This window comes from Carettochelys insculpta, chromosome 18, assembly GCF_033958435.1.
Source record: "Carettochelys insculpta isolate YL-2023 chromosome 18, ASM3395843v1, whole genome shotgun sequence".
In the NCBI taxonomy this organism is placed as follows: Eukaryota; Metazoa; Chordata; order Testudines; family Carettochelyidae; genus Carettochelys; species Carettochelys insculpta.
The window spans coordinates 9,215,319-9,236,451 of NC_134154.1; the positions used below are offsets into that span (position 1 = coordinate 9,215,319).

The 21,133-nt window shown below is 43.4% G+C and overlaps 1 protein-coding gene across 2 annotated transcripts in view; it reads right to left on the reverse strand.

Annotated features, from left to right (window-relative positions):
- LOC142022585 (solute carrier family 2, facilitated glucose transporter member 11-like) overlaps nucleotides 1–20,451 on the reverse strand; it is a 28,908-nt gene extending 8,457 nt beyond the window's left edge. For both annotated transcript variants that reach the window (XM_075012586.1, XM_075012588.1), the window contains exons 1-9: nucleotides 20,359–20,451; nucleotides 15,279–15,377; nucleotides 10,881–11,041; nucleotides 8,623–8,747; nucleotides 8,257–8,386; nucleotides 7,073–7,221; nucleotides 6,462–6,649; nucleotides 5,229–5,339; nucleotides 2,407–2,508 (exon numbers count right to left, since the gene is read on the reverse strand). In XM_075012586.1, coding sequence (XP_074868687.1) covers nucleotides 2,407–2,508; nucleotides 5,229–5,339; nucleotides 6,462–6,649; nucleotides 7,073–7,221; nucleotides 8,257–8,386; nucleotides 8,623–8,747; nucleotides 10,881–11,041; nucleotides 15,279–15,377; nucleotides 20,359–20,382 — 1,089 coding nt within the window. In that variant the 5' untranslated portion in view covers nucleotides 20,383–20,451. The remainder of the gene's footprint in view (nucleotides 1–2,406; nucleotides 2,509–5,228; nucleotides 5,340–6,461; nucleotides 6,650–7,072; nucleotides 7,222–8,256; nucleotides 8,387–8,622; nucleotides 8,748–10,880; nucleotides 11,042–15,278; nucleotides 15,378–20,358) is intronic.
- Nucleotides 20,452–21,133: the final 682 nt, after the last annotated feature.

Here is a 21,133-nt window from a genome sequence, read left to right on the forward strand (position 1 = left end):
TAGTCCACGGCAAAGCACACACACCCCAAGTGAGAAGCAAATGGGAAACAGTGCCTCTCCCCACAGCAAATGATCTTCAGGCATCTTTCATCCCTCTTGCAGCCCAGTGTGGCACTGTGCTCTGACCTGCCTGTGCTGAGTGAAGAGGCCACTGGTTATGCCCCTCCTTGGCTCAGGGCAGAGGCAGTGGTGCAGCCAAGATTGGGAAGGAGCTGGACCACTTCCAGCGCCTTCAGCAGCCACCTTGCCTAGTTAAGACTCACAGCTGCCCAGTTTTAACTTTTCGGTGCCCTTAGCACACTGGCATTGATATTTCCCCAATTGGAAATCTGGCACTGCATCCTGCTGTCCACGATGGTGATTGACATTCACTTTGGTGGAAATTTTGTTGTGAAAAGTCCTGCCTGGGAGGAAAGATCAGACATCAGGATTGATGCTGGTATTCAAGATGTGGGCATATTGTGTATTTACATTGTAAAAGTAGAGGGACTTGGTTTGACAGACTGATTGGCCAAGCCAATACCAGCACCCTGTATCAAAAGGCTGGAAAACACCATGCCTCTGGACTGAATCAATATGCCAAAAGCCTTATAAGCCAGTCACAGTCCAAGTCAATTTTAGAAAGAATTAACGAGGCTGTTAAGAATGCCGGAGACATAACTCTGTGTATGTGAACCAGTATGGCTGTTGCATCATATATACTATTTCAGGAAGAGGTATCACACACGACAAACTGGAGACCAAGGTTACATGCAGTATTACTGGTTAATCCTAAAGTTGGACAGTGGTTCTGGACAAGGCTGGCAAATGCTCACTATCGTTCTAAACAAACTCAGCTGACTCCCTAGCAGGCTGCAGTGCAACAGTAAAACACACCAGATGACAAAGTGAAGAACTCTCACCATATTCAAGCATTTACATACATAACTGATGACTGCACAAGTGCAAATAGGCATCAAGTATATTTAGTCATTGTGTATGTTATCTTGATGTCCATGGTAGGCCAGTAGATTCGTTCTAGATGTTCTGATTATAGAGGACACTTTTGCGACATCTGTGACACCTTCGAGTTAAGTGCTTCTAAATTGAATTGCAAACTGATTTGATGGAGCTACAAACTCTTCTGGAAGACATAGTGGAGTACATGCTTTGCTTAGAGAAAAGTGTAGTTGTAATTTCTCCGATACACACTACAGAGGTTATCTACTCCAGCAAGCACAAGTACAAGCTGTCGAATTTTCAAAGGCATTAAAGAGCCATACACTTAATTGCATTGCTATGTTCTTTTTTTTTTTTTTTTTTTAGTAAAAGTCCAAAAGGACTGAACCTCTTGGAAACAAATAGAAGATAACCGGAACTGAAATTCAAATTTTTTTGGCCTGGGAAAACCTGCTGACTATGTGACCAAGACAGAATAGAGAGTTTTGACAAGAGTATGGAATTCCATATGATGAACGAGTGAAGACTTAACTTCAACTACTTCTTTGTTATCACTAGTTGTTCGATCTACTGTTTGTGCTATGTTTCCTGGGTGTGACGGACCCCCTACCCCACACCCACCATGCTTCATGGAAAATGGGTTCAAAATATAAATATGCATAACTCAGAAATGCTTTGGACAAAATGTGGCTTGCAATGTACCACTTTCAATGTTATTACCTGCTGAATCTCTATATCACATTTTTGTGCACGTATCATTCTTCTATGTGAAGGTGGAAATATGAAGTGTATGTCTGTTTTCAGTTTTAAAGATGCTAATAACAGCCATTACTGGAGTTCCCATAACAACCCATAGGGCAGGGTTACCTTCCCTAATGACTAAGCAATCAACCTGATGGCTTGTGAATGACTTCATTTGTCCTATAGATCTGCAAGGTGATTGGTCTAGAAAGAAACGTGACCATGCCACCTGGAACAGGACAGCATTTTGGAAGTTCAGTTTCCTCCCCACCCTTAGTGGGGTGTGGGTACCTATGTGTGTGTGATGGGGCTCGGGGTCCCCCAAGCTCTGCATCCCGTCCACAGGCAGGAGTGACTCTCACTCAGCAGGAGAACAGCGGGTTTATTAGCCAACAGGACACAGCATTGTACAGAGGAGTCAGTGCAGCAGTCAAATCCATGTTGGGGAGAGGAGGCCCCGAGGGGACCCCAGAGCCAGGGCTTTGCCCCTCCTTGGTCTTGCTCTCTCTCAGCCAAGACTCACTGCTTCCCAACTCCCAGTTCCAATTCAAACCCCCTCAGGCTCCACCTCCTCCTTTGTCTGCAGTACAAAGGTGTCACCTGGTTGCCAGATTACCCTCAGCAGGAGCCCCACACCCTCTGTGAGATACACAGGTATCCCCCTCCCCATCTCAGTGTGTGGGCAGTTTCAAGTCCTTGGGAAAACACATTAGGAAACTTCCTTACCTGCAGTGAGAGAGTCATTGTGAGGAGTGTTAAGACAAAAATCATTAGCATATATCCTCCCCACAGCAGCAATCTCCTGCCAAATGGCTCAATAAGGGAGCTCTGTAAAGCAGAAAAGACACCACCACAAATGTGGCTAATTTCAGCTTTAAATGAACTGATTCCTTCCCAAGCTCCTAGTATTCTTCTCAAAAGTCTTAGTCAGTTGATACAAACAGAAATAGAAGTAACTGTGAAACTCTCTAAACATCAGATGAATTTTACTGACATTTCAATTTATGACTTGTATTGGGGACTGCTTCTTAGGCCAGAAAAATTAATTTAGACAGAAAGATTCTCACCAGCAATCACAGCCTACACCACAGTAATACTAATCCTGGAACTTTTCCTTGCAACAAATCCCACTGCCAACTTTGTCCACATATTTATTTTGGGGATACCTTCCCTGGACCTAACCATGTTAGTTACAAAATCAAGGGCACATTCTCATGCGCTTCCAGCAATATTATATATGCCATTATGTGCCAACAATGCCCTACCAACATGTACATTGGACAGTTTGGGCAAAACCTTTGCCAAAGAATCAATGGACACAGAGCAGACATCAAGAAACTCAATACACATAAGCCAGTCAGTGAACACTTCAGTGGAGTGGGCCACTCTATTAAAGACCTGAGAATTTGTGTCCTGGACCGGAAAGAATTTAAACACAGATTACAGTGAGAAATTTGTGAGTTGGAATTCATATTCAAATTTGAAACATTAACATGAGGTATGAACAGAGACATCATTTACCTCACACATTACAAGGACAGCTTCCCTTCCTTTGATGCATGTAATTATTGCAGGCAGGACAATTAACATCCCCCACCCCCATCCCCCTCTTATGTACTTCATTTGTCAGTTTTTATTGCTTTTTTTTTGGTCCTCTTATAAATGACTTATAAATGTCAGTCTGTTTTGGAAATGAGATTGATCTGATGATATGGGTCTGTCCCATGAAAGCTCATCACCGAATAAATCATTTTGTTAAAGTGCTACATTTCTGCTGTTTTGTTTTGCTGGAGTACAGACTAACATAGCTACCTCTCTGTTATTATACAATCTGTTATTATACACTCTTGTTGATTTACTGAGAAATATTTTTTCACTTGAATATTTCTTCTTTAAAATCATGGGGAAGAGATATGTTTTAATTTACTCTCTGTGCATCTGCCTTGATCCCTGAATATCTAGAGATACTCTGTTTTGTTAGCCATGAATGCAGTGTGTGCAGACATAAACTGTATGTATCTGCCATACTTGCAGAAATAATTATTGCACTATCTTGTGTGCTGAGGAAAGGTCATAAGTCAATACATAGGTAGTCCAAACCTGAGGCTTACTGCAGCAAGTAAGGCACAAAGCAGGTGTTCCAATGCAGTGGGTCTGTCCCTTGAAAGCTTATTCCCAAATAAATAATTTTGTTAGTCTTTAAAGTGCTACATTTCTGCTGTTTTGTTTTGTTGGAGTACAGACTGACATGGCTACCTCTCTGTTACTATTCATAAATTTCTGTTATGTGAAGATCTGTGTCAAACTGTGCAATCTTACATCAATACAGAATTTCACATGGGAGTTTGCTCTTTTTGAGGCTATTGGACCTGTGCCCCTTTCTCTTCCTATCTGTTCCTATTTATTCACAAATCAGTTATCTGTATGTAGGCCCCTCTGTATAAAGCAGCCTCTGACGGTTACTGGGAAAATTCTGTGCGCTACAATCTGCTCTAGAGACTACAAATCCCATGAGGCTTTTGGGGAAGCAGAAAAAAGAAGATGGTCCTTTCCTGTTGTTGGAGAGTCAAGGCTGGTTGAACAGAATACTTCAAAGCACCTGTGAAGTTTTCTCCCAGCCAGGAACTGGTTTGGGGAGCTGCAGCTGGTTAATGAGAGACCTTGCAGGGAAGGAACTTCAGCTGCAGAGGCCAGCTCCAGGTCAGAGGAACTGGGTCAGCTTGTTGCTTTGCCTGGACTGACACACAGAACCCTCACCAAGCTGTCTGCAATCCAGTGAAAAACAGCTGCATGCCAAAGCAAGCAAGTAATTGGAACTGTGATAATTTAAAGAGCGTACACTCTGTGGTGGGATAAAGATGGCCAGGTACATGCCAGTTAAGTTTCATTGGTTTCTGTGTATATAGTTAATTGGTTTTATCCATGTTTAGTCTGTACCTCTGTTTCCATAAGTTGTTAAGTAAAGGTGTGTGTTAATTCTAATTTGGTCTATTAGATATCTGCTATTTACAATTGCTATTTGGGAGTAAACCCAGATTATAACTGTCATAGGTTTCTAAAGGCACACCACTATGTGTATACATGGCCAGCCAGGTGAAGGCAGCGCTGTTTTACAAAACTTTAGAAATCAGGGGTGGAAAGGGGATTCCCAACTATCCAGCATCACCAATGGGACGCGCAGGAGCTCCTTTAGTATTAAACCTATCAGGAGCACAGGCACACAACTGAGTGCTGCCTGCTCCTGAATAACTGAGGGATGAAAGAAAAAGGGTTACATATATAAAACCATGGTTGGTTCACACATGATGTGAAACTTATTTCACAGAGTGAAAATGAGTACAAAGACAATCAATACTACAAAGTTAATTGGGGGGATGGGCTGCCTTTCATAGCTTCATGTAGCTTAGAGGTAGGAGGAAATTTCATGATTACACAAAAGAGTGATTATCTCCCATAGGTCTCCTCTGTCAAAGCCGCACATGAAATTTTTTTTGCTATTTCTGAACACATTCCTTTCTTCCTACAAACTTCAGTTTGGTGAGACTTACACACAATATTGATGATAGGGTTTCACACATCCCAAGTCCTAGTGATATGTATGGGATGAGGTCTTCTTCAAACTTTGCTGTACGGAACACTTCGAAAGAGTAGAAATAGACCTGAAAAATTCAGAGAGAAAATAGTGTGAAAAATTATCTTGGAGGTGCCAAAGATCAGACAAAAATATTCTAATACGCAGCAAATTTACTGATGGGGGGGATCTGTCTGCATGCACAGAGGCAGTTCACTGGCAAAGCATTTTGGTGCTATTTAGTTCACTTGTACAAGGAGCTACCGCACACAGGTTGTGTCTACACTAGCAAGTTCTTTCGAAAGACGGGGGCTCTTCTGGAAGAGCCCATGGAGCATCTACACACAAAAAGTGTTCTTTCAAAAGTAATTCGAAAGAATGCGGTGCTCCTTTCGAAATCGCTCTTCCTTTCCTGTTTCGGGAAGAGCGCCCCCTTTCAAAAGCTTCTTTCAAAAGATCTCTGCAGTGTAGACGTAGCCATTCAGTGAGAAGTTCTGTCTGTTCTACTCATTCCTGTCTTTGCAACCACAGCTTTCTGTGTTTCCTCGCTGACACTCAGAATTGTGCACATGCCCCCGTTGCTTCCTTTGGAGGACTGTATATCCTTAGATCTCCATGCACTGAATGAAAAACTGCATAGTTGTCTCTGTTTGCCAATCCTAAATTTTAGAACCTCTGCCCTGAACAGCAGACTCTGATCGACTGACCTCAGGGGATGGATCCACAGTGTTTGACATAGAGTGTGATGCAGCCAATGTGTGTCTTTGTCTACCTCTTCTGTTGGAAGAGACTCACCCTAGAATTGGGCATTGAATACCTGCCCTGATCACACTGTTTGTTAACAATTTTGGGGAGATTCCCTCATGTCTTAGAGAGTGCCCTGTGCTGGCTCTTTGGAGGAACAAGCACCCCAGACTTTTGTGGGAAGGTACCATCTATACTGGCAAACCTGCTAAAATGCATTCAGGATTCCATACTAGAAAAATCTGAGCAGAATTGTAATGGCAACAACAAGAAACACAGTGGTCAGGAAGAAGAGAACCAAGATGTGAAGATTTTAATGCCAGAAGGGACTATTATGATCATCAATGTAGTCTGAATCCCTGCATAATATACATCATAGAATATAAAAGACAGTGTAACAAATAACCAGGCTTTTAAAATGCTACCTTACGATGATGCTGAATATTTACACAGGGAAAAACTCAACTGCATTGATGCCATTAAGCTGCAAGGCGCTTATGGTGATGATTAAAATGTACAATTGCCAACGCAAGGATCGTTCTTTAAATATTTCCAGGACATGCAAGGTTTTGGTGCTTTTCATTGCAGCCTTTTCCATCAGTATGTCATCAACCTCTGCTTGATGATCTCCTTCACCCCAGAGCTGCTTAATGGCTGTGCAGGAGAGAAAATAAATAGTTCAATTCATTTCCATCACTATTTTTAATAAATCCTTTTAACCTATCTGAATCACAGAAACTTAGTTAGTCCCCTGTCCTTTGAGCTGGTGTCGCCACATCATTTGGTGCACGTTTTTGGGGCATTTTGTGCTAGTCAACTTTTGTTACCCGGAAGGTACTTGTTCTCTAGATATCTTGAAGAGTTCTGTCTTCAGCGTTGTCAGTACGTCATCTCACACTAATGCTGAGTTGACTTAAACGTAATAATTTTTAAACTTTTATTTAATAAAAAAGCAAACATTAAGACAGCAGGCTTTTTCGGGTGGTGAGCTATTTGGGGTCTACTTTCCTTTCTTACAAAGGCTTATAGTCCAACAAATTAGATAATTTACTGTGATGAGGGAAGTAAATATTGTACCTTTCATGCAAGCATCCTCATTATTCTTCTGTATCAGAAGGTAAGAGGGGGAATCAGGGAAGAATGGGAGCATAATCGTCTGAATAAGTGCTGTGAATCCCATAAAAGCCAACAACAATGGCCACAATGATTCATTTCCAAAGAGCTCACTGGAGAGAACATGTAAAAATGCAGTCGTGATCAAACCATTATGTTAAAATTTGGTAACTTTTTTTCTGAATGTAAGTACAGAGATCGCAAATGGTGAAAGCATTGCAAACAGGGTCAACACTCTGGCAAATGTTGTGAAACTCAGCAGTACTTTGGAAAACTTTCTAATGATAATCATTAGGTCCCACAAGTACCAGAGAGGTAGCCATGTTAGTCTGTATCTTTGAGAACAAGAAATCCTGTGGCACCTTATAGACTAACAGATATTTTGGAGCATAAGCTTTTGTGGGCAAAGATGAAATGGGTCTTTGCCCACGAAAGCTTATGCTCCAAAATATCTGTTAGTCTGTAAGGTGCCATAGGTCCCACAATGAACTTTAGGAAGTTCATGAGCTTCTGGTGTTAGTTGTGAACTAAATAACTTTCTCACATGCTACTCATCTCCAGCAGGGCGGACAGCCTCGCCAGGATCCTGGGCAAGGTGGAGGTGGGGTCTTGGGAGAAAGAGGTGTGGCTGGGGGGCAGCCAGCTTCACAAAGCCATCCAGACCGTGGCATGCTCCCTCCTGTTGCAATCCTCAAGGCTGCCTGGACCTAGCCAGATGGTACTCCAGCAGTGATTTAGCATGAGTAGGGTTCTGGCCCTTGCCATGGTAGCAGCAGCAGTGGCTGGGAGTTCCAGGCCTGGGAGCAGTTGCTTTCCCATTCGGTGGACCTGCTCATCTCAATTATGGTCCCATGTGCTAGATCCCACCAAGATATTTCAAATAAACCTTAGGAAATTGTCAGGCTAACTCACTCAATAGCAAGGCTGTAGCAGGGAAAATCATATTATGGTTAAATAGCTGGATTTTTCTGTGTCCAATGTCTTAAACATTAAAATCTCAAGTTTAGTAAAAAGCTATCTATTGGTTTAAGATAAAACATTTGAATGTGAACACAGACGGACTGATTGAGGATTTTTAGAGTATGGTATTTATTTATCAGCTTTAGCTGCTGTGCATTTAGAAAGGTGGTAAGGAGATTTTGTTTTACCTTAGTCCCATAATCTGTCCTGAGACTTTTCCCAGTGTCAGAAAAATAGAAACAGTGGAGTTTGAAAATCCACGCAGCTTTTTGGGTGAAATCTCTGCTGTGTACTGAGCATGTATATTGAGAGAGGAACCTGGACAGGAAAGAAGAAAGGGACATGGCCATTAAATTGAGGAAAATGTTAACTGTTGTCCCATGCTCTTCCTATTGTTCTTTTCCACTCCATCTTTCCCCAAGTGCTTTGTTATGGTATCTTTTGTGACATGCTTGTTCGGTAATATAAAATAATTCTAGAAGAATGATAATAATGAAGGGTGGTTATACTCAGACAGCAAGGAGATTCCCTTTTGGTGCATACAGAAATCATACCTGCAGCAATGCCAGAGAGAAAGCGTCCAATCAGAATCATCTCAAAGGACTTGGCCATCTTAGAGAATCCCATGAAAAGCGCAGCTACTAGCACGATCAGGTTCATGAGAATCTGGCACTTCTTTCTGTAAAAATAGGAGTATCTTGGGTCCTTTTGGATTAATGTCTTTGCTGTTACTTATCCAACATTCAAGCGGAGAACATCTTAAATGTAAGTACAGTACAGTAATTATTGTTCCTTTATGGCATGGTTTATATGGATACCCACACTGGGTATTTCCAGTAGAAATTAAATGGCTGTTCACTTTCAGAATTGAAAAGCTTTTATTTTATGAATATATCTTGGAAGCATGCATATTTATAAATGCTTAGCATGTGTCAGCATTTCTGTAGGATGAGAGTTCAATGTGGAATTATACTCAAAGAACAAAATGATCAAGGGCAAACACTGGGGCTGCTATTGGAGTCTTGAAGTCATGAGAATTCATGGCACCAGAATATCAGCTTGTTCTACAGAAACAATTTGAATCTGTGGGAGTCAACTGCATATGTGAATTATTATAAGGTGTTAGGGTTACTAACCCTCCATGATTGTACCAGAGTTGGGTGGGATGGCTCAGTGGTTAGAGCATGGGCCTGGTACGCTGGGGGTTCAGTTCTTGAGGGGGCATTCGAGGTACTGGGGTAGGTTAGATTTTATTTATTTTTTTTTTAAAAAAGCACCAGGATGGTGATAGGTCCTGCTGTGAGTGCAGGGGACTAGTGGACTCCATGACCTCTTCAAGACCCTTCCAGATCTATGAGATATATATGCATGTCCACATATTACTTTTATTATTATAGTCTCCATGAATTAAATAATTATCTTTATTTAAAGATAACATCATGTGATGAAACCTCCAGGAAGTCTTTCAACCAAAGTTAGCAACTGTATGAGGATCAGTGGGTGGTGGAGCGGATAATTTAAGTGAAACACACCAGTGGGTTTGTTTGCTAATTTCTCTGCAAATGAAATTATTGGTGTGACATATGAGGCACTGAGAACACACCAGATGCAGGAGGAATCTTTTCTCCATCCGTAATGGAGTTGCTTTTGGACAGACTTTTAAGGGAGGCAGTTTCTAAAAATGGAACAGTCTTTTACACAAAACTACAGTCTCAGAGGGTTAGCTGTGCTAGTCTGTGGCTTCACAAATAAGAAGCAGTTTTGTGGCACCTTAGAGATTAACCAATTATTAAGCCACGAGTTTTCGTGAGTAAAGCCCACTTCCTGCGGTGGGTTCCTTTTTTAATGTTCAGTGTCAGATTTTCATTAGAATAGGTACTATGATAGTTTTAATATGGCTTTCACCTCAGAATGAATACGCTTCATTGGAAATCTGACTTTTTTTTTTTTTTTTAAACAAGGGCTTTCGTGTTTCAGGTTTACTCAAGTGTCTTTAGCTACATCTCTCAAAAATTGAATTTGTGCTAGTTCAAGTGTGGAAATTGAATATCACTGTCTCTCAGAAACGTCTGTTTGAATGAACATGCATGACTCCTGTTCCTGGGTTTGGGGATCTTGGAAGTTCTGTACTGGAGACATGTGATTTTGAGGATGATGTGTGGAAACTGCACCTCCTATTACTCCATAGGCACTAGTCAATGGCTACGTCTACATGAGCCCCAAACTTCGAAATGGCCACGCAAATGGCCATTTCGAAGTTTAGTAATGAAGCGCTGAAATGCATATTCAGCGCTTCATTAGCATGCGGGCAGCAGCGGCACTTCAAAATTGACGCGCCTCGCCGCCGCGCGTCTTGTCCAGACGGGGCTCCTTTTCGAAAGGACCCCACCTACTTCAAAGTCCCCTTATTCCCATCAGCTCATGGGAATAAGGGGACTTCGAAGTAGGCGGGGTCCTTTCGAAAAGGAGCACCGTTGGGACGAGATGCGCAGCGGCGAGGCGCGTCAATTTCAAAGTGCCACTGCCGCCTGCATGCTAATGAAGCGCTGAATATGCATTTCAGTGCTTCATTAGTAAACTTCGAAATGGCCATTTGCGTGGCCATTTCGAAGTTTGGAGCTCGTGTAGACACGGCCAATGAGTGATGGTAAGTGCATCTTCAGAGGGGGACAACACTTCATCATGAGCATACTTGTTCTCTGGATTGGATATGATAGCAAACTAAAGCAATTTAATACAAGAGTTGACTGTGTTCTTTGCTTGTACGCTTCCCCCCCATCCTGATTATCAAGCTGTTGAAAGAAATACTTACTTTCTATATTTTGAAGTAAGGTAGGCACCATATATGTTCCCTAGCACTCCTCCTATGCCATAAACAGACACAATGAAGGACCACAGCAACATAATGGTCTCATGATGGAGGGGATAGTTGTATCGCTGTATCCAGGTTTCATTGATAAACGTCCTAATGTGCTGTGAGAGAAAAATGAGATGTTTAATTCACAATAAATATGGACTTTCTTCATACTCTTCTGTTACTGTGCTTCAACTTTGATCTATTGTTGTAATCCTGGACCTGTTTTAAAAGGCAACATTTACTGCTGAAACAAATTTTAGCTTCAACTTTGCCAAATTTTCAGCTACAAATTTAGATAGTTGGGACACTTCAAAGTTAGAAAATTCACCTTGAGTTTATTTTCTTTGTAATCCTGTCAGGTGTTTCTTATGCAGCCATCTCAGAAATGTTGAAGTTTCAGGAAGCCTTGGGAAATTCTTATGCAATAGACTGGCTTAGAATGGTTTATCATGTCTCTTCTTAACTGGCTAGCCCTGTCAACCAGAACAGTTTACTACAAGAGAATGAGCTTTCTTTTAGAGCAAGTAGCAGACCTATGTGCTATTAGTCATGAAGGTTCAGGCTGTTGTCTTTGATTTCTTTGTATATTTGGTTATTGTTGTTAAATATGACTTGAATTGTTGTGGTCTTTGCTGTTTTACCAGTTTCAAATATTGAAAAATCATGAGTCAGCCCAACACCTCCCCACCTCCCTGCCATCATCAGATTGGTCTAAAAACCCTGTGCTTTTGAGTATAATTTGGGATTCTTTTTATTTTTGCTCTGGTTTTTGAGCCTTTAGGGCACAAGGACTAAACATTTTTTTTAAAATGGAAGCTGAAATTTTCCTGTAATCACATGATTTCTGGGGCTATGATTTTAAGAAGGACCAAATCTTATGAGATATGGCAAAAAGTTAGGCCTAACAGCAGGGAGTCATGAACCAAAGCAGGGCTTAGAGTGGGAGTCTGGAGCCAAGAGGAGGGCTGGGCGTGGTTGGCAGAGAGCAAACCAGCCAGAGGAGAGATGCACCATTAAGCAAGTGCCACAGCTCAGTGCTGCTGCTGCGTTTAAGAGCTGTCCTAACAAAGTGATCAGCAATCAGGCTGTTTAGGGGTTTTAGCTGAGGTTGGCTAGTGATCCCAGGCCCCTCTGCAGGCTCCACTTCCTGACGCTATATTACAGCAGGAAGGGGAACTTATCTCATGCTACACACTGATCCCAGGGACTTTACAGAGATTTCTCGGCAGAAGTCTGTGCCTGACGAGATCTTGTGACAAAACTTCTGTCAACAGATCACGGCCAGACTGCCAAGCAGATCAAAAGAGCAATCTGCTCTATAGACAAAGAGTGGACGGACTGCCCGGCTGCTCTATGGGCAAAACCATCACCCAGAACCACAGCAGACAGGGTTGCATGGTGTCTCGGAGGCCTTTTCTGTTGAGAGAGAGCCCCAAAGCCCTCCCCACCCCAGTTCATCCACAGTGGTGTTTTGTCAAGAGATCTGTCGACAGCAATGATCTTCCGCGTGGCAAGCGGAGTACAGCTGTCGACAAAAGCGCTGTGTTCTGTTGACTTATTGTTGACAGAACATGCTTGGAAGTCTGGACGCTACACGGGTTTTGTCCACTATTTTGTTGACAAAACCCTTTATTCTAGACATAGAAATAGCCTAACTGCCTATCTCGTGTGTAGCACTTTTGTACTGTCTCGTAGCTTTAACTGAAGTGGTATTCATTCTGTACTGATGACTTCAGTGTCTGTACACAGCCATGTTTGGTTAAACTTACAGTTAAAGGATAGAATGCCAATAAATATTTTTCACTATCAGATAATCTCTTTTCTCTAATGCACGACATTACTTAAGTTTACTGACATTTTGGGGGTGCTAGCCTCATTTACCTCAGATTTTTCCCTCATTCAAACAGCTCACTCAAGTGCAAGTAACAGAAGGCAAATTGATATTCTTTAAAAAAAATCACTCTTAAAAAGGCACATTGTAATTTTGTGTTGAAAAGCATTTACATATTTGAAAGAGTTTAGTCTCCTCACCCTATAGTTCAACTTTCTGTGAGCGAATAAAAACTACACTGCTTGAACAGCTTGATATGCAGTTGGGAGACATACTAGTTAAAATGTTACATCTAGTGATGCAATAGTAATCACAGCCCTTTAAAAAAAGCTGTTAACTTCTCTATGCAAGATAGTAGTGTAACACGCATACCTAGCGGATGTAGGGTTCTGTCGCAGGTAGTTGAACCAAGACCACTTACAGGGAGAATGAGTCTGCTCAAGAGCCTTAGCTAACAGGTCACTTTTAGCTCATATGGTAGGAGCTCATGCTGTATACTCCAGATTCAGTTCTGTGTTACGCTAGCACCACTACTTTCTCGCTGTGTCTACACTACAAAAAGAACTTTGAAGTTGCTTACTTTGAAGTACAACTTCGAAGTAAGCAACTTCGAAGCTGAGAGTCTACATACACCCTACTTCGCAGTTAAACTTCGAAGTAGGGCGCTACTTCATTCCCAGGAATGGAGTGAGGACTTCAAAGTTGGGCTCCCTACTTCGAAGTTAAGTTAGAAGGTCATCTTAACTTCTAAGTAAGGGGAAATGTGTGTAGACTCTCTGCTGGCTACTTCGAAGTAGTACCTAACTTTGAAGTATCAGAGACACAGCTGTGTTAGTCTGTAGGTTCGAGAACAACAAGAAGTCCTGTGGCACCTTATAGACTAACAGATATTTTGGAGCATAAGCTTTTGTGGGCAAAGACCCGCTTCATCAGGTTCATGAGTGTGGTTTCAGAGGGGTATTTAAAGAGTGGGGTCCCAGTAAAAGGGAGGGTCAGAGCTGACAAAGTCTATTCAGCAAGGTGGAAATGGCCCATTATTAATAGTACGTATCAAAAGAGGAAAAAGCATTCAGATCAGACATGGGATATGAGCCCTTGTCAGAGTCTAATGGGGAGATCTTAACACCCAGGGCAGAGAAGCCGTTTTTGTAAGATGCGAGCCACTCCCAGTCTCTGTTTAATCCTTGGTTAATGGAGACAAATTTTGCAAATAAATTGCAGCTCAGAGATTTCTCTTACTTTGAAGTTTGTTCCTAGTGTAGACATACCCTCTGACAGGAATCCTTATCACACTACTCTGGAATCACCAATGAGCCTGTTGCAGCAGCTTTTTGTTGTGGGATATGATTGTTTCTGTTAGCACATTGTGACTACGGAATAGGAACTGTCCCCTCAGTAGACTCAAGTGAAGGCTTTACTTCATAATTCCACAGAAAAAGGCTGCATCCTCTGTGATTTCGTAAAGCCAACCTTCTAGATGCAGGTTTGTGGACTTGAGCTATGTGGAAACATTCATTTGTGAGAGCTATACTCATGGTCGGTGGGTAATAGAGGCACTGGAAGTCATTGCTTTGTCAAAAAGACCAAGGTGGTCCCTTGCACCACCCTTTGGATGGCTGGAAAGGCTGGGTCTGCTGTGCAGCGGCCTGCCTGCTCCTGGGGCCAGAGCCTCCGGCTGTCCGGCTACTGCCAGGGCTGCCCAGCTGCAGGACAAGAGAGGGAGAAAGCTAGGTGGTGCTGGTGGAGGGGAAGGGATGTGATAGCCTGATTGGGAGGTGGGGTAGGGGGGAGCAGGTCTGGGGCTAGTGACCACCTTGGGGGCTGGGCTGTGGTGGGCACAGCAGGGGCAGGGCTGGGGCTTGCCTTCTTAAGCCCGGCCTTCACCCACCACCCATGGCTGTACTAAAGAAACACATTTCATTTTAGTGATAACTGGGCCTCTTGCAGGTCTCCTGATGACCTTCTAAATGAATATGGTGAGTGCTTTTTGTTTCCGAAGCCATTTTTAAAACTCTCTCTTGAAGAGGATGTAAGATTTACCTTTAAGCAGAGTCTGCAAAATGGTGCTTTAAGGGGTAGCGGTTTTATAGTAAGGTCACCACATCTGATTTCTCTTGTTATGCAAGGGAAAATTTAAACCCAAATCTTAAAAGATAAAAGGTTTGCATACAAATTGTTTGTACCAATATCCTGAAGCTTGGCCTAGAGGCACATAAATACCTCCCAGCATTCTCGCAAATAAGTTTCCTACATTTAAGAACTTATCTTGGTGTCATTCGTCTTAGAGTGCAAGAAAGGACATTCCTTCTGCTACCGAGCTGACAATCTCTTTCTCTATCAGTACTGTCCTATCTGGGGATAAGATGCCCTATCCATGTGATATCCAATTTGATCCATAATGGAAAATAAATCTTTGAAGAAATGGCAACGGAGTTTGTTGAAAAGCTTAGCAAATTTTAAGAGTGTCCTTGATCCAGGCCTCTCCAATATAAGAACACTCCTTCTGGGAAGTTTCTACTTACCAGGGAAGGGTAGTTGATCATAGAAATATGGAACCCATATGGGAAACTTCCACCAATTCCCAGCACTAAGATCATTTGAATCAATCCCCGATACTGCATCTGCAAAGGAAAAGCAATGTTCCATCAACTTGTCATAGATCTAGGTTCCCTTATGGTCTTACGTCCTTGTCTGCCGTACTTACCTCTTCTCTCTGAAAGCATGTACTGTGTTCACCACAGATAATGTTTATACCTGAAAGTCTTCTAAAAGCTCATAGTCCCACCCCTAAAGCAGAATCATTGTCCACAGGACCGGGTTAAAGATAAATCCTACCTGGTACAAGGAAAATTACTGAATACAAGAGGAGCCGTTGCAGCTCTGCTTGGAAGTGGAAGTTGGGCTGGAAGAAAGTTGAAGACAGAAACTTGCTGTAGTACACATTCCAAGTTATGGACTGGGCCTCATGCTGGCTGGGGCTCTCGTGGTGTGGGGGGCTGTGCCAGGACACATGCTGGTTGTGGGAGGGTCTAGGACTGGTGGAGGGGGCTCTGTTGGGGAGTCTGGGTGAGACCTGTGCTGACTGGGGAAGGGACCTGGGCTGGTACGGTGTGGGGTGTGTGTGTGTGTCTCTCAGTTGGGGGATTGGGCTGGGCCCCACACTGGCTGGGGAAGGGGCTGGCACAGTGCAGGGGGAGGCTTGGTTTGCGGGGCTGGGCCAGGTCCTGCACTGGTTGGGAGAGGTGCTGAGGCTGGCACGGTGTATGGGTGGGGGTCCATTGGGCTGGGCTGGGCTGGGCCCTGTGCTGGCCAGGGAAATGGAAGTTGAGCTGGAATAAAATTCTAGCTGGAAACCTCTTATAATACACACCCAAAGGGAATGGGCTGAGCCTTACGCTGGCTGGGGGAGGAGCTCTGTTGTGGGCTGGCCCAGGCCCTGTGCTGGCCCAGGGGATGGGCTGGGGTGGCATGGTGTGTGTGGAAGGGGAGCTAGAACCTTGCCCAGGCAGGCACGGATGGACACAGCCCAAAATATATGATGTGACAAAGTCCCAAGCAATGCCTTGTGGGTCCAGCGCTTTGAGGTGGGTAAGGTAATGCCTTGGAGGGTCGCTGGGCCCCTTTTTGCTCTGTCTCCAGGGGAGCGCACGGCCTACTGAGCCGTAGTCATCATAGGCACAGTCATAAATGGGGGAAGTCCCCACATGGACGTTGAGGCTCCCCCTGCGCCTTCCGAGCTGTCCTGGGGAGTGTGGGGCGGTCTGGGGGGAACCTGGTCCCCTCCCACTCCATCCAGGTTCCGGCCCAGGGACCCTGGGCAGCAGCTGCTGGAGGGGCTGTCTCCCTCAGCCAAAAGGGCAATGGCTCCCCACTCAGGCCCCTGGCCCAGACCCTTTCCCCTGTAGCTCCAGCAATCCTGCTCTCTTGCAGGGCTCTCCTTCATAGACCTTTCCTCCTTCCTGGTCTGCCTGCCTCCTTCCCCCTCCTTACCTGAGGGGAAGCCTTTTCAAGGGCTCCACAGGCCTTGATTGGCTGCAGGTGCTTAATTAGCCCCAGGTGTTGATTTGACCTGGTGCTGAAGGCTGACCCTTGCTGGGCCTTACTCCCTCATCATCATCGTCAATAACCGTGGGCTCAGTGCCCATTGGTGTCTGATGCCTCTCGCTATTCCTCTCCATCTTTCCTTGTCCAGTTCAGAGTGGCTTAGTTTCTGTAGACTAGCTCCGTGCCAATCTACTATATCATCTACCCATTCTCTCTGGGGTCTGCTTCTCCTATTTGAACCACCCATTATGCCAAATAGCAGGGTCTTGATTGTTCATTCATCGTTCATTCTGCGGGTCTGCCAAATAGTTGTAGCTTCCATTTTATAACTGTCTGCAGCAGGTTCTCTTTTGGCTGTATCTTTCTGTATAATTCCTCATTGGTGACCTTCTGCATCCATCCTACTCCCAGAATCTTTCTATAACAACTCCTTTCAAATGCCAATATTCTTCTTTTTCGAATCTTTCGTTATCGCCCATGTCTCACATCTGTACAACAGGCTGCTGAATACACACCTTTTCAAGGCGCTAATCTTCGTTCCTAAGCTAATCGCTTTGCTTTTCCAGATCTTATCCATCGCTTCCCAACTCACTCTTGCTTTCACTATTCTAGTTGCTATTTCCTTCATGCAGTCTAGATCATACATTATGTTGCTCCCCAGATTTGTAAACTTCTCTATATTCTCTAGTTCAATACCATCTACACTGATCTTCCTTCCTATTGCCTTAGCCCTGAGGAACATAAAATCACAGACCCAAGTGCCCATGAATGTGCCTTCAACCAGGCTACTATAACCTGCTGGGGGCCGTAGGCTGTCACAATGATTATGACATGGCTTTCGCTGTACGGATTTGATCGTCAGTGTGGGGAGAAAAAGGGTGTCAGTCCAGGTAGGATGGACTTCTAGTACTTTGCATCTGCAGGTTGTTTATAAACAGTAAACCATAAGTTATGAATGTTAAAGGCCTCTCCAAACCAAACTCCCTCGAAAGTAAAATAAGACTTTCTCTCTTCCAGGCTTAACATAAAGATTTATCCCTCGGCTGTACTGCAAACACAGAATTTAAAAACAACCAACCTTTCCCTGCTCCATCCACCCGCATTTCTCACCTAGTTCAAATTTTAAATATAATAGAAAGGTACTATGTTCTTTTTATCAGTCCCTAATACTTCTGTTCATCTGAGCTATACTGGGGTGAGTGAAGTCTCTGCTCTGTAGCCTTGCCTGAGAGCCCATGGGCCTTTAGCTCGCGTGGTGGAGTGCATGGCTGTGGACCCTATGCTCATAGGTTCTATCCCTAGGGCTGGTGACCTCGCTCTGTTAGCATTGCAACTGGCACATTAGCTAGAAACAACTGCTGGAAGGTCTCAGAAGCTCAGGATGTGCTTCCTCAGCCCAGGGAAGCATGTTTTCCATATCCCCTAGTAGCACCAGTTTAATTCCCACTGAGACCTCATCTGGGGTGAGTGAAGTCTCTGCTTTACAGCCTTGGTAGAGAGCTAGCTGGCCTTCAGCTTGCATGGTAAAGTGCAGGGCTTTAGACCTTACGCTTGTAGGTTCTATCCATGGGGCCAGCAACCCAGGTCCGTCAGCATTACATAAAGATGAAATGTGAGGCATTATCACCTTTATCAATGGTGATCAGTACCATTCATTTATTGTTTTCCAGACCTCTGTACTTTCCTGTTTTGTCATTGTACGTGAGCTCTACTTTGCCAGCCAACAGGCTCCAGTCCCTCCCCACATGTAAGGGACTTAGCTGGTAGTATAATATCTTTTCTCTGACCATTTTCATTTTCTTCCTCTTCTGCTGCTGTTTAACTCAGAGGGGTTAGGCTGCTTCCAGCCAGTGGCTCATCAGGAGCCTCAAGCAACCTCCCTACCTTCCATGCCCATGCATGCTGCTCAAAGTGATCAGCTGCAGGGCCCATGTGGTCTGTGTGCCACGAGCCCCTGGGAGAAGCAGGCATCCTGTACTGCCTGTGGTACAAGCATGGTCCAGGCAGCTTCTATTGGCCAGTTGACCCCCAGGACTTTGAAAGCCCCTTCTTCCCATTTGTTTTGGGAATAAGGGGCTTTCAAAGATTGGGGGGTTCTTCCGAAAGGCCCCTGGTTACATGGGCAGTGCGCGATTCGAAAGCGGCACTTTCTAATTATCACGTCCGTCATCTTGCTAATGAGGCGCTGCATAGTCATGACCACACCTCATTAGCATCTTTCAAACTCTCTCATTAACATGCCCCTTCCAAAAGGAGGGGGCTCATGTAGACACAGCCTTACTGTTTAGAAGTTCTTGAACAGTCAGAAAGATGTACGGAAAGACAAATTCTCCCAAATATAAAATAGATTTGATAGAATCATAGAATTCTAGGACTGGAAGGGACCTCTGGAGGTTAAGTCGAGCCCCCTGCCTAAAGCAGGATCAACCCTAACTTTGCTTAGTTTTTCTAATATCCAACCTAAATCTCCCTTGCTGCAAATTAAACTGGTGCTACGAGGGGATATGGAAAACAATTGATTCACCATCCTCTTTATAACAGTACTTCACATATTTGGAAGCTATCAGGCTCTCAATCATTCTTCTTTTACAAGAGTCAAAGTGCCAAGGTTTTTTAACCTTTCCTCAGATGTCAGGCCATCTAGACATTTTATCATTTTTGTTCCTTTCCTCTGAACTATCTCTATTTTGTTCACATCTTTATTAAAGTGAGACACATTTCCGCAGCTAAAGGTACATCATTTTTGAATAGTATGGGACTGTTACTTCCTATGTTTTGCATACAACTCTGCTGTTATTGCAGTCCAGAATATTAGCCTTTTTCATAACTGTGACATGTTGTTGTCTCATACTCAGATCCAGTATTAATTCCCAGATGCTCTTCTGCGGTACTACCACCTGGTCGGCAAGTCTCTGTTCTGGTTTTGTGCATTCGATTTTTCTTAAGAGTAGTACTTTGCACTTGTCTTTCCTGAATTTCATCTTGTGCATTTCTAGTCCTACCTCTTAATGGCTGGCAAGAAAGAAAGAAAGATTATCATTTGCCTCTTTGAGGCACCTGGACACAATGGATGTTAATATAAGTATGCCAGGTAAAACTCTTGCCCCAGAGAAATCAACGGGAGTTTTACTATTGATTTTAATAAAGCCAGGATTTCACTCCTACATAGATAGAACAGCCGGTCCATATTTTCAGAGTGACTTATCTCCACCACCACAGGAAACAAGAGACTCCTGAATCTTTTTTTCTCAAAGATGGAGCAGTTTAGGAGCCATTGGGTGATCAGAGAAGAAAGTGCTGATACTTAGAGTATTAATGGATTTTGTTTGATGGAAAGATTCAGTAGACTTCAGTGGTGACCAAGGGAATCAAGATTATTATTTGTATCATGGTAGCAGCTAACAGTCCAGAACTACTCTGCTGTGGGCTTTACTTGCACGGAACAAGAACGGCACAGTCTAAAGATATTGAATCCTTCCTATTTTTTTTAGTAGTATAGCTCTCTTTAGCTTGCTATTACTAAATAGAAGCCCCCAGATTAAATGCCTACCTACTCACCAGAACTGACAGACAGTTGTCCATCTCCTACAACGGGGCTGGCAAATGTCAGAGGGATGAAGTGTGCTCTGGACATCCTTTCTTGAGTTATTCTGTCACACCAACAGTGAATCAGCATCATGTGATTGAAGTTAAATTTTGCTTTCAAGATTTTCAGTTACCTAAGGTCTATTTCAACAGTTGTACAAAGTTCAGACAGGTTGGATTAACTATTTTACCCAACAGTTATGTGCAGTCCAGTCAAACAAGGTGTTCTTCTGGATGAGAACTTATTTTCCTACGTATTTACTGATTCAGAAGAAAAAAAATAGTGCAAACTTCAATTCTAAATAGGATTTCTGTTTATCATAACTTATTTTGTTTTTAATATATATGTTGAAAAGTAGCTTTGAATTGTTATCTGGTAGACATGATGGTTGCTGTGGATGGAATTTGGGCACTGAACTGTAATATAAAAGTGAATAGTTCTGTCCCAATAGCTCTGCAGCGAATTGAAATACCTTATCCATTAATCATTACTCAAGACAGGGGGATCAGGTCATTCGAGTATTCAATACCAGTCCATTGTTTAATAATCTTCCTCCAGCTTTTGCTGTATGCCAAGCTAAGGGCATAGCTATACTTGCCAGAAGAGTGACACGCTGCAGTAGATCTTCTCGAGTTCAATTCTGCATGTCTGGTTAAGACGTGGCAAAATCAACCTCTCTGAGCTCGGCAAGCAAACCCTGTACTGCACACTATCTCCTGGAGTAAGGGACATTGACAGGAGACTAGA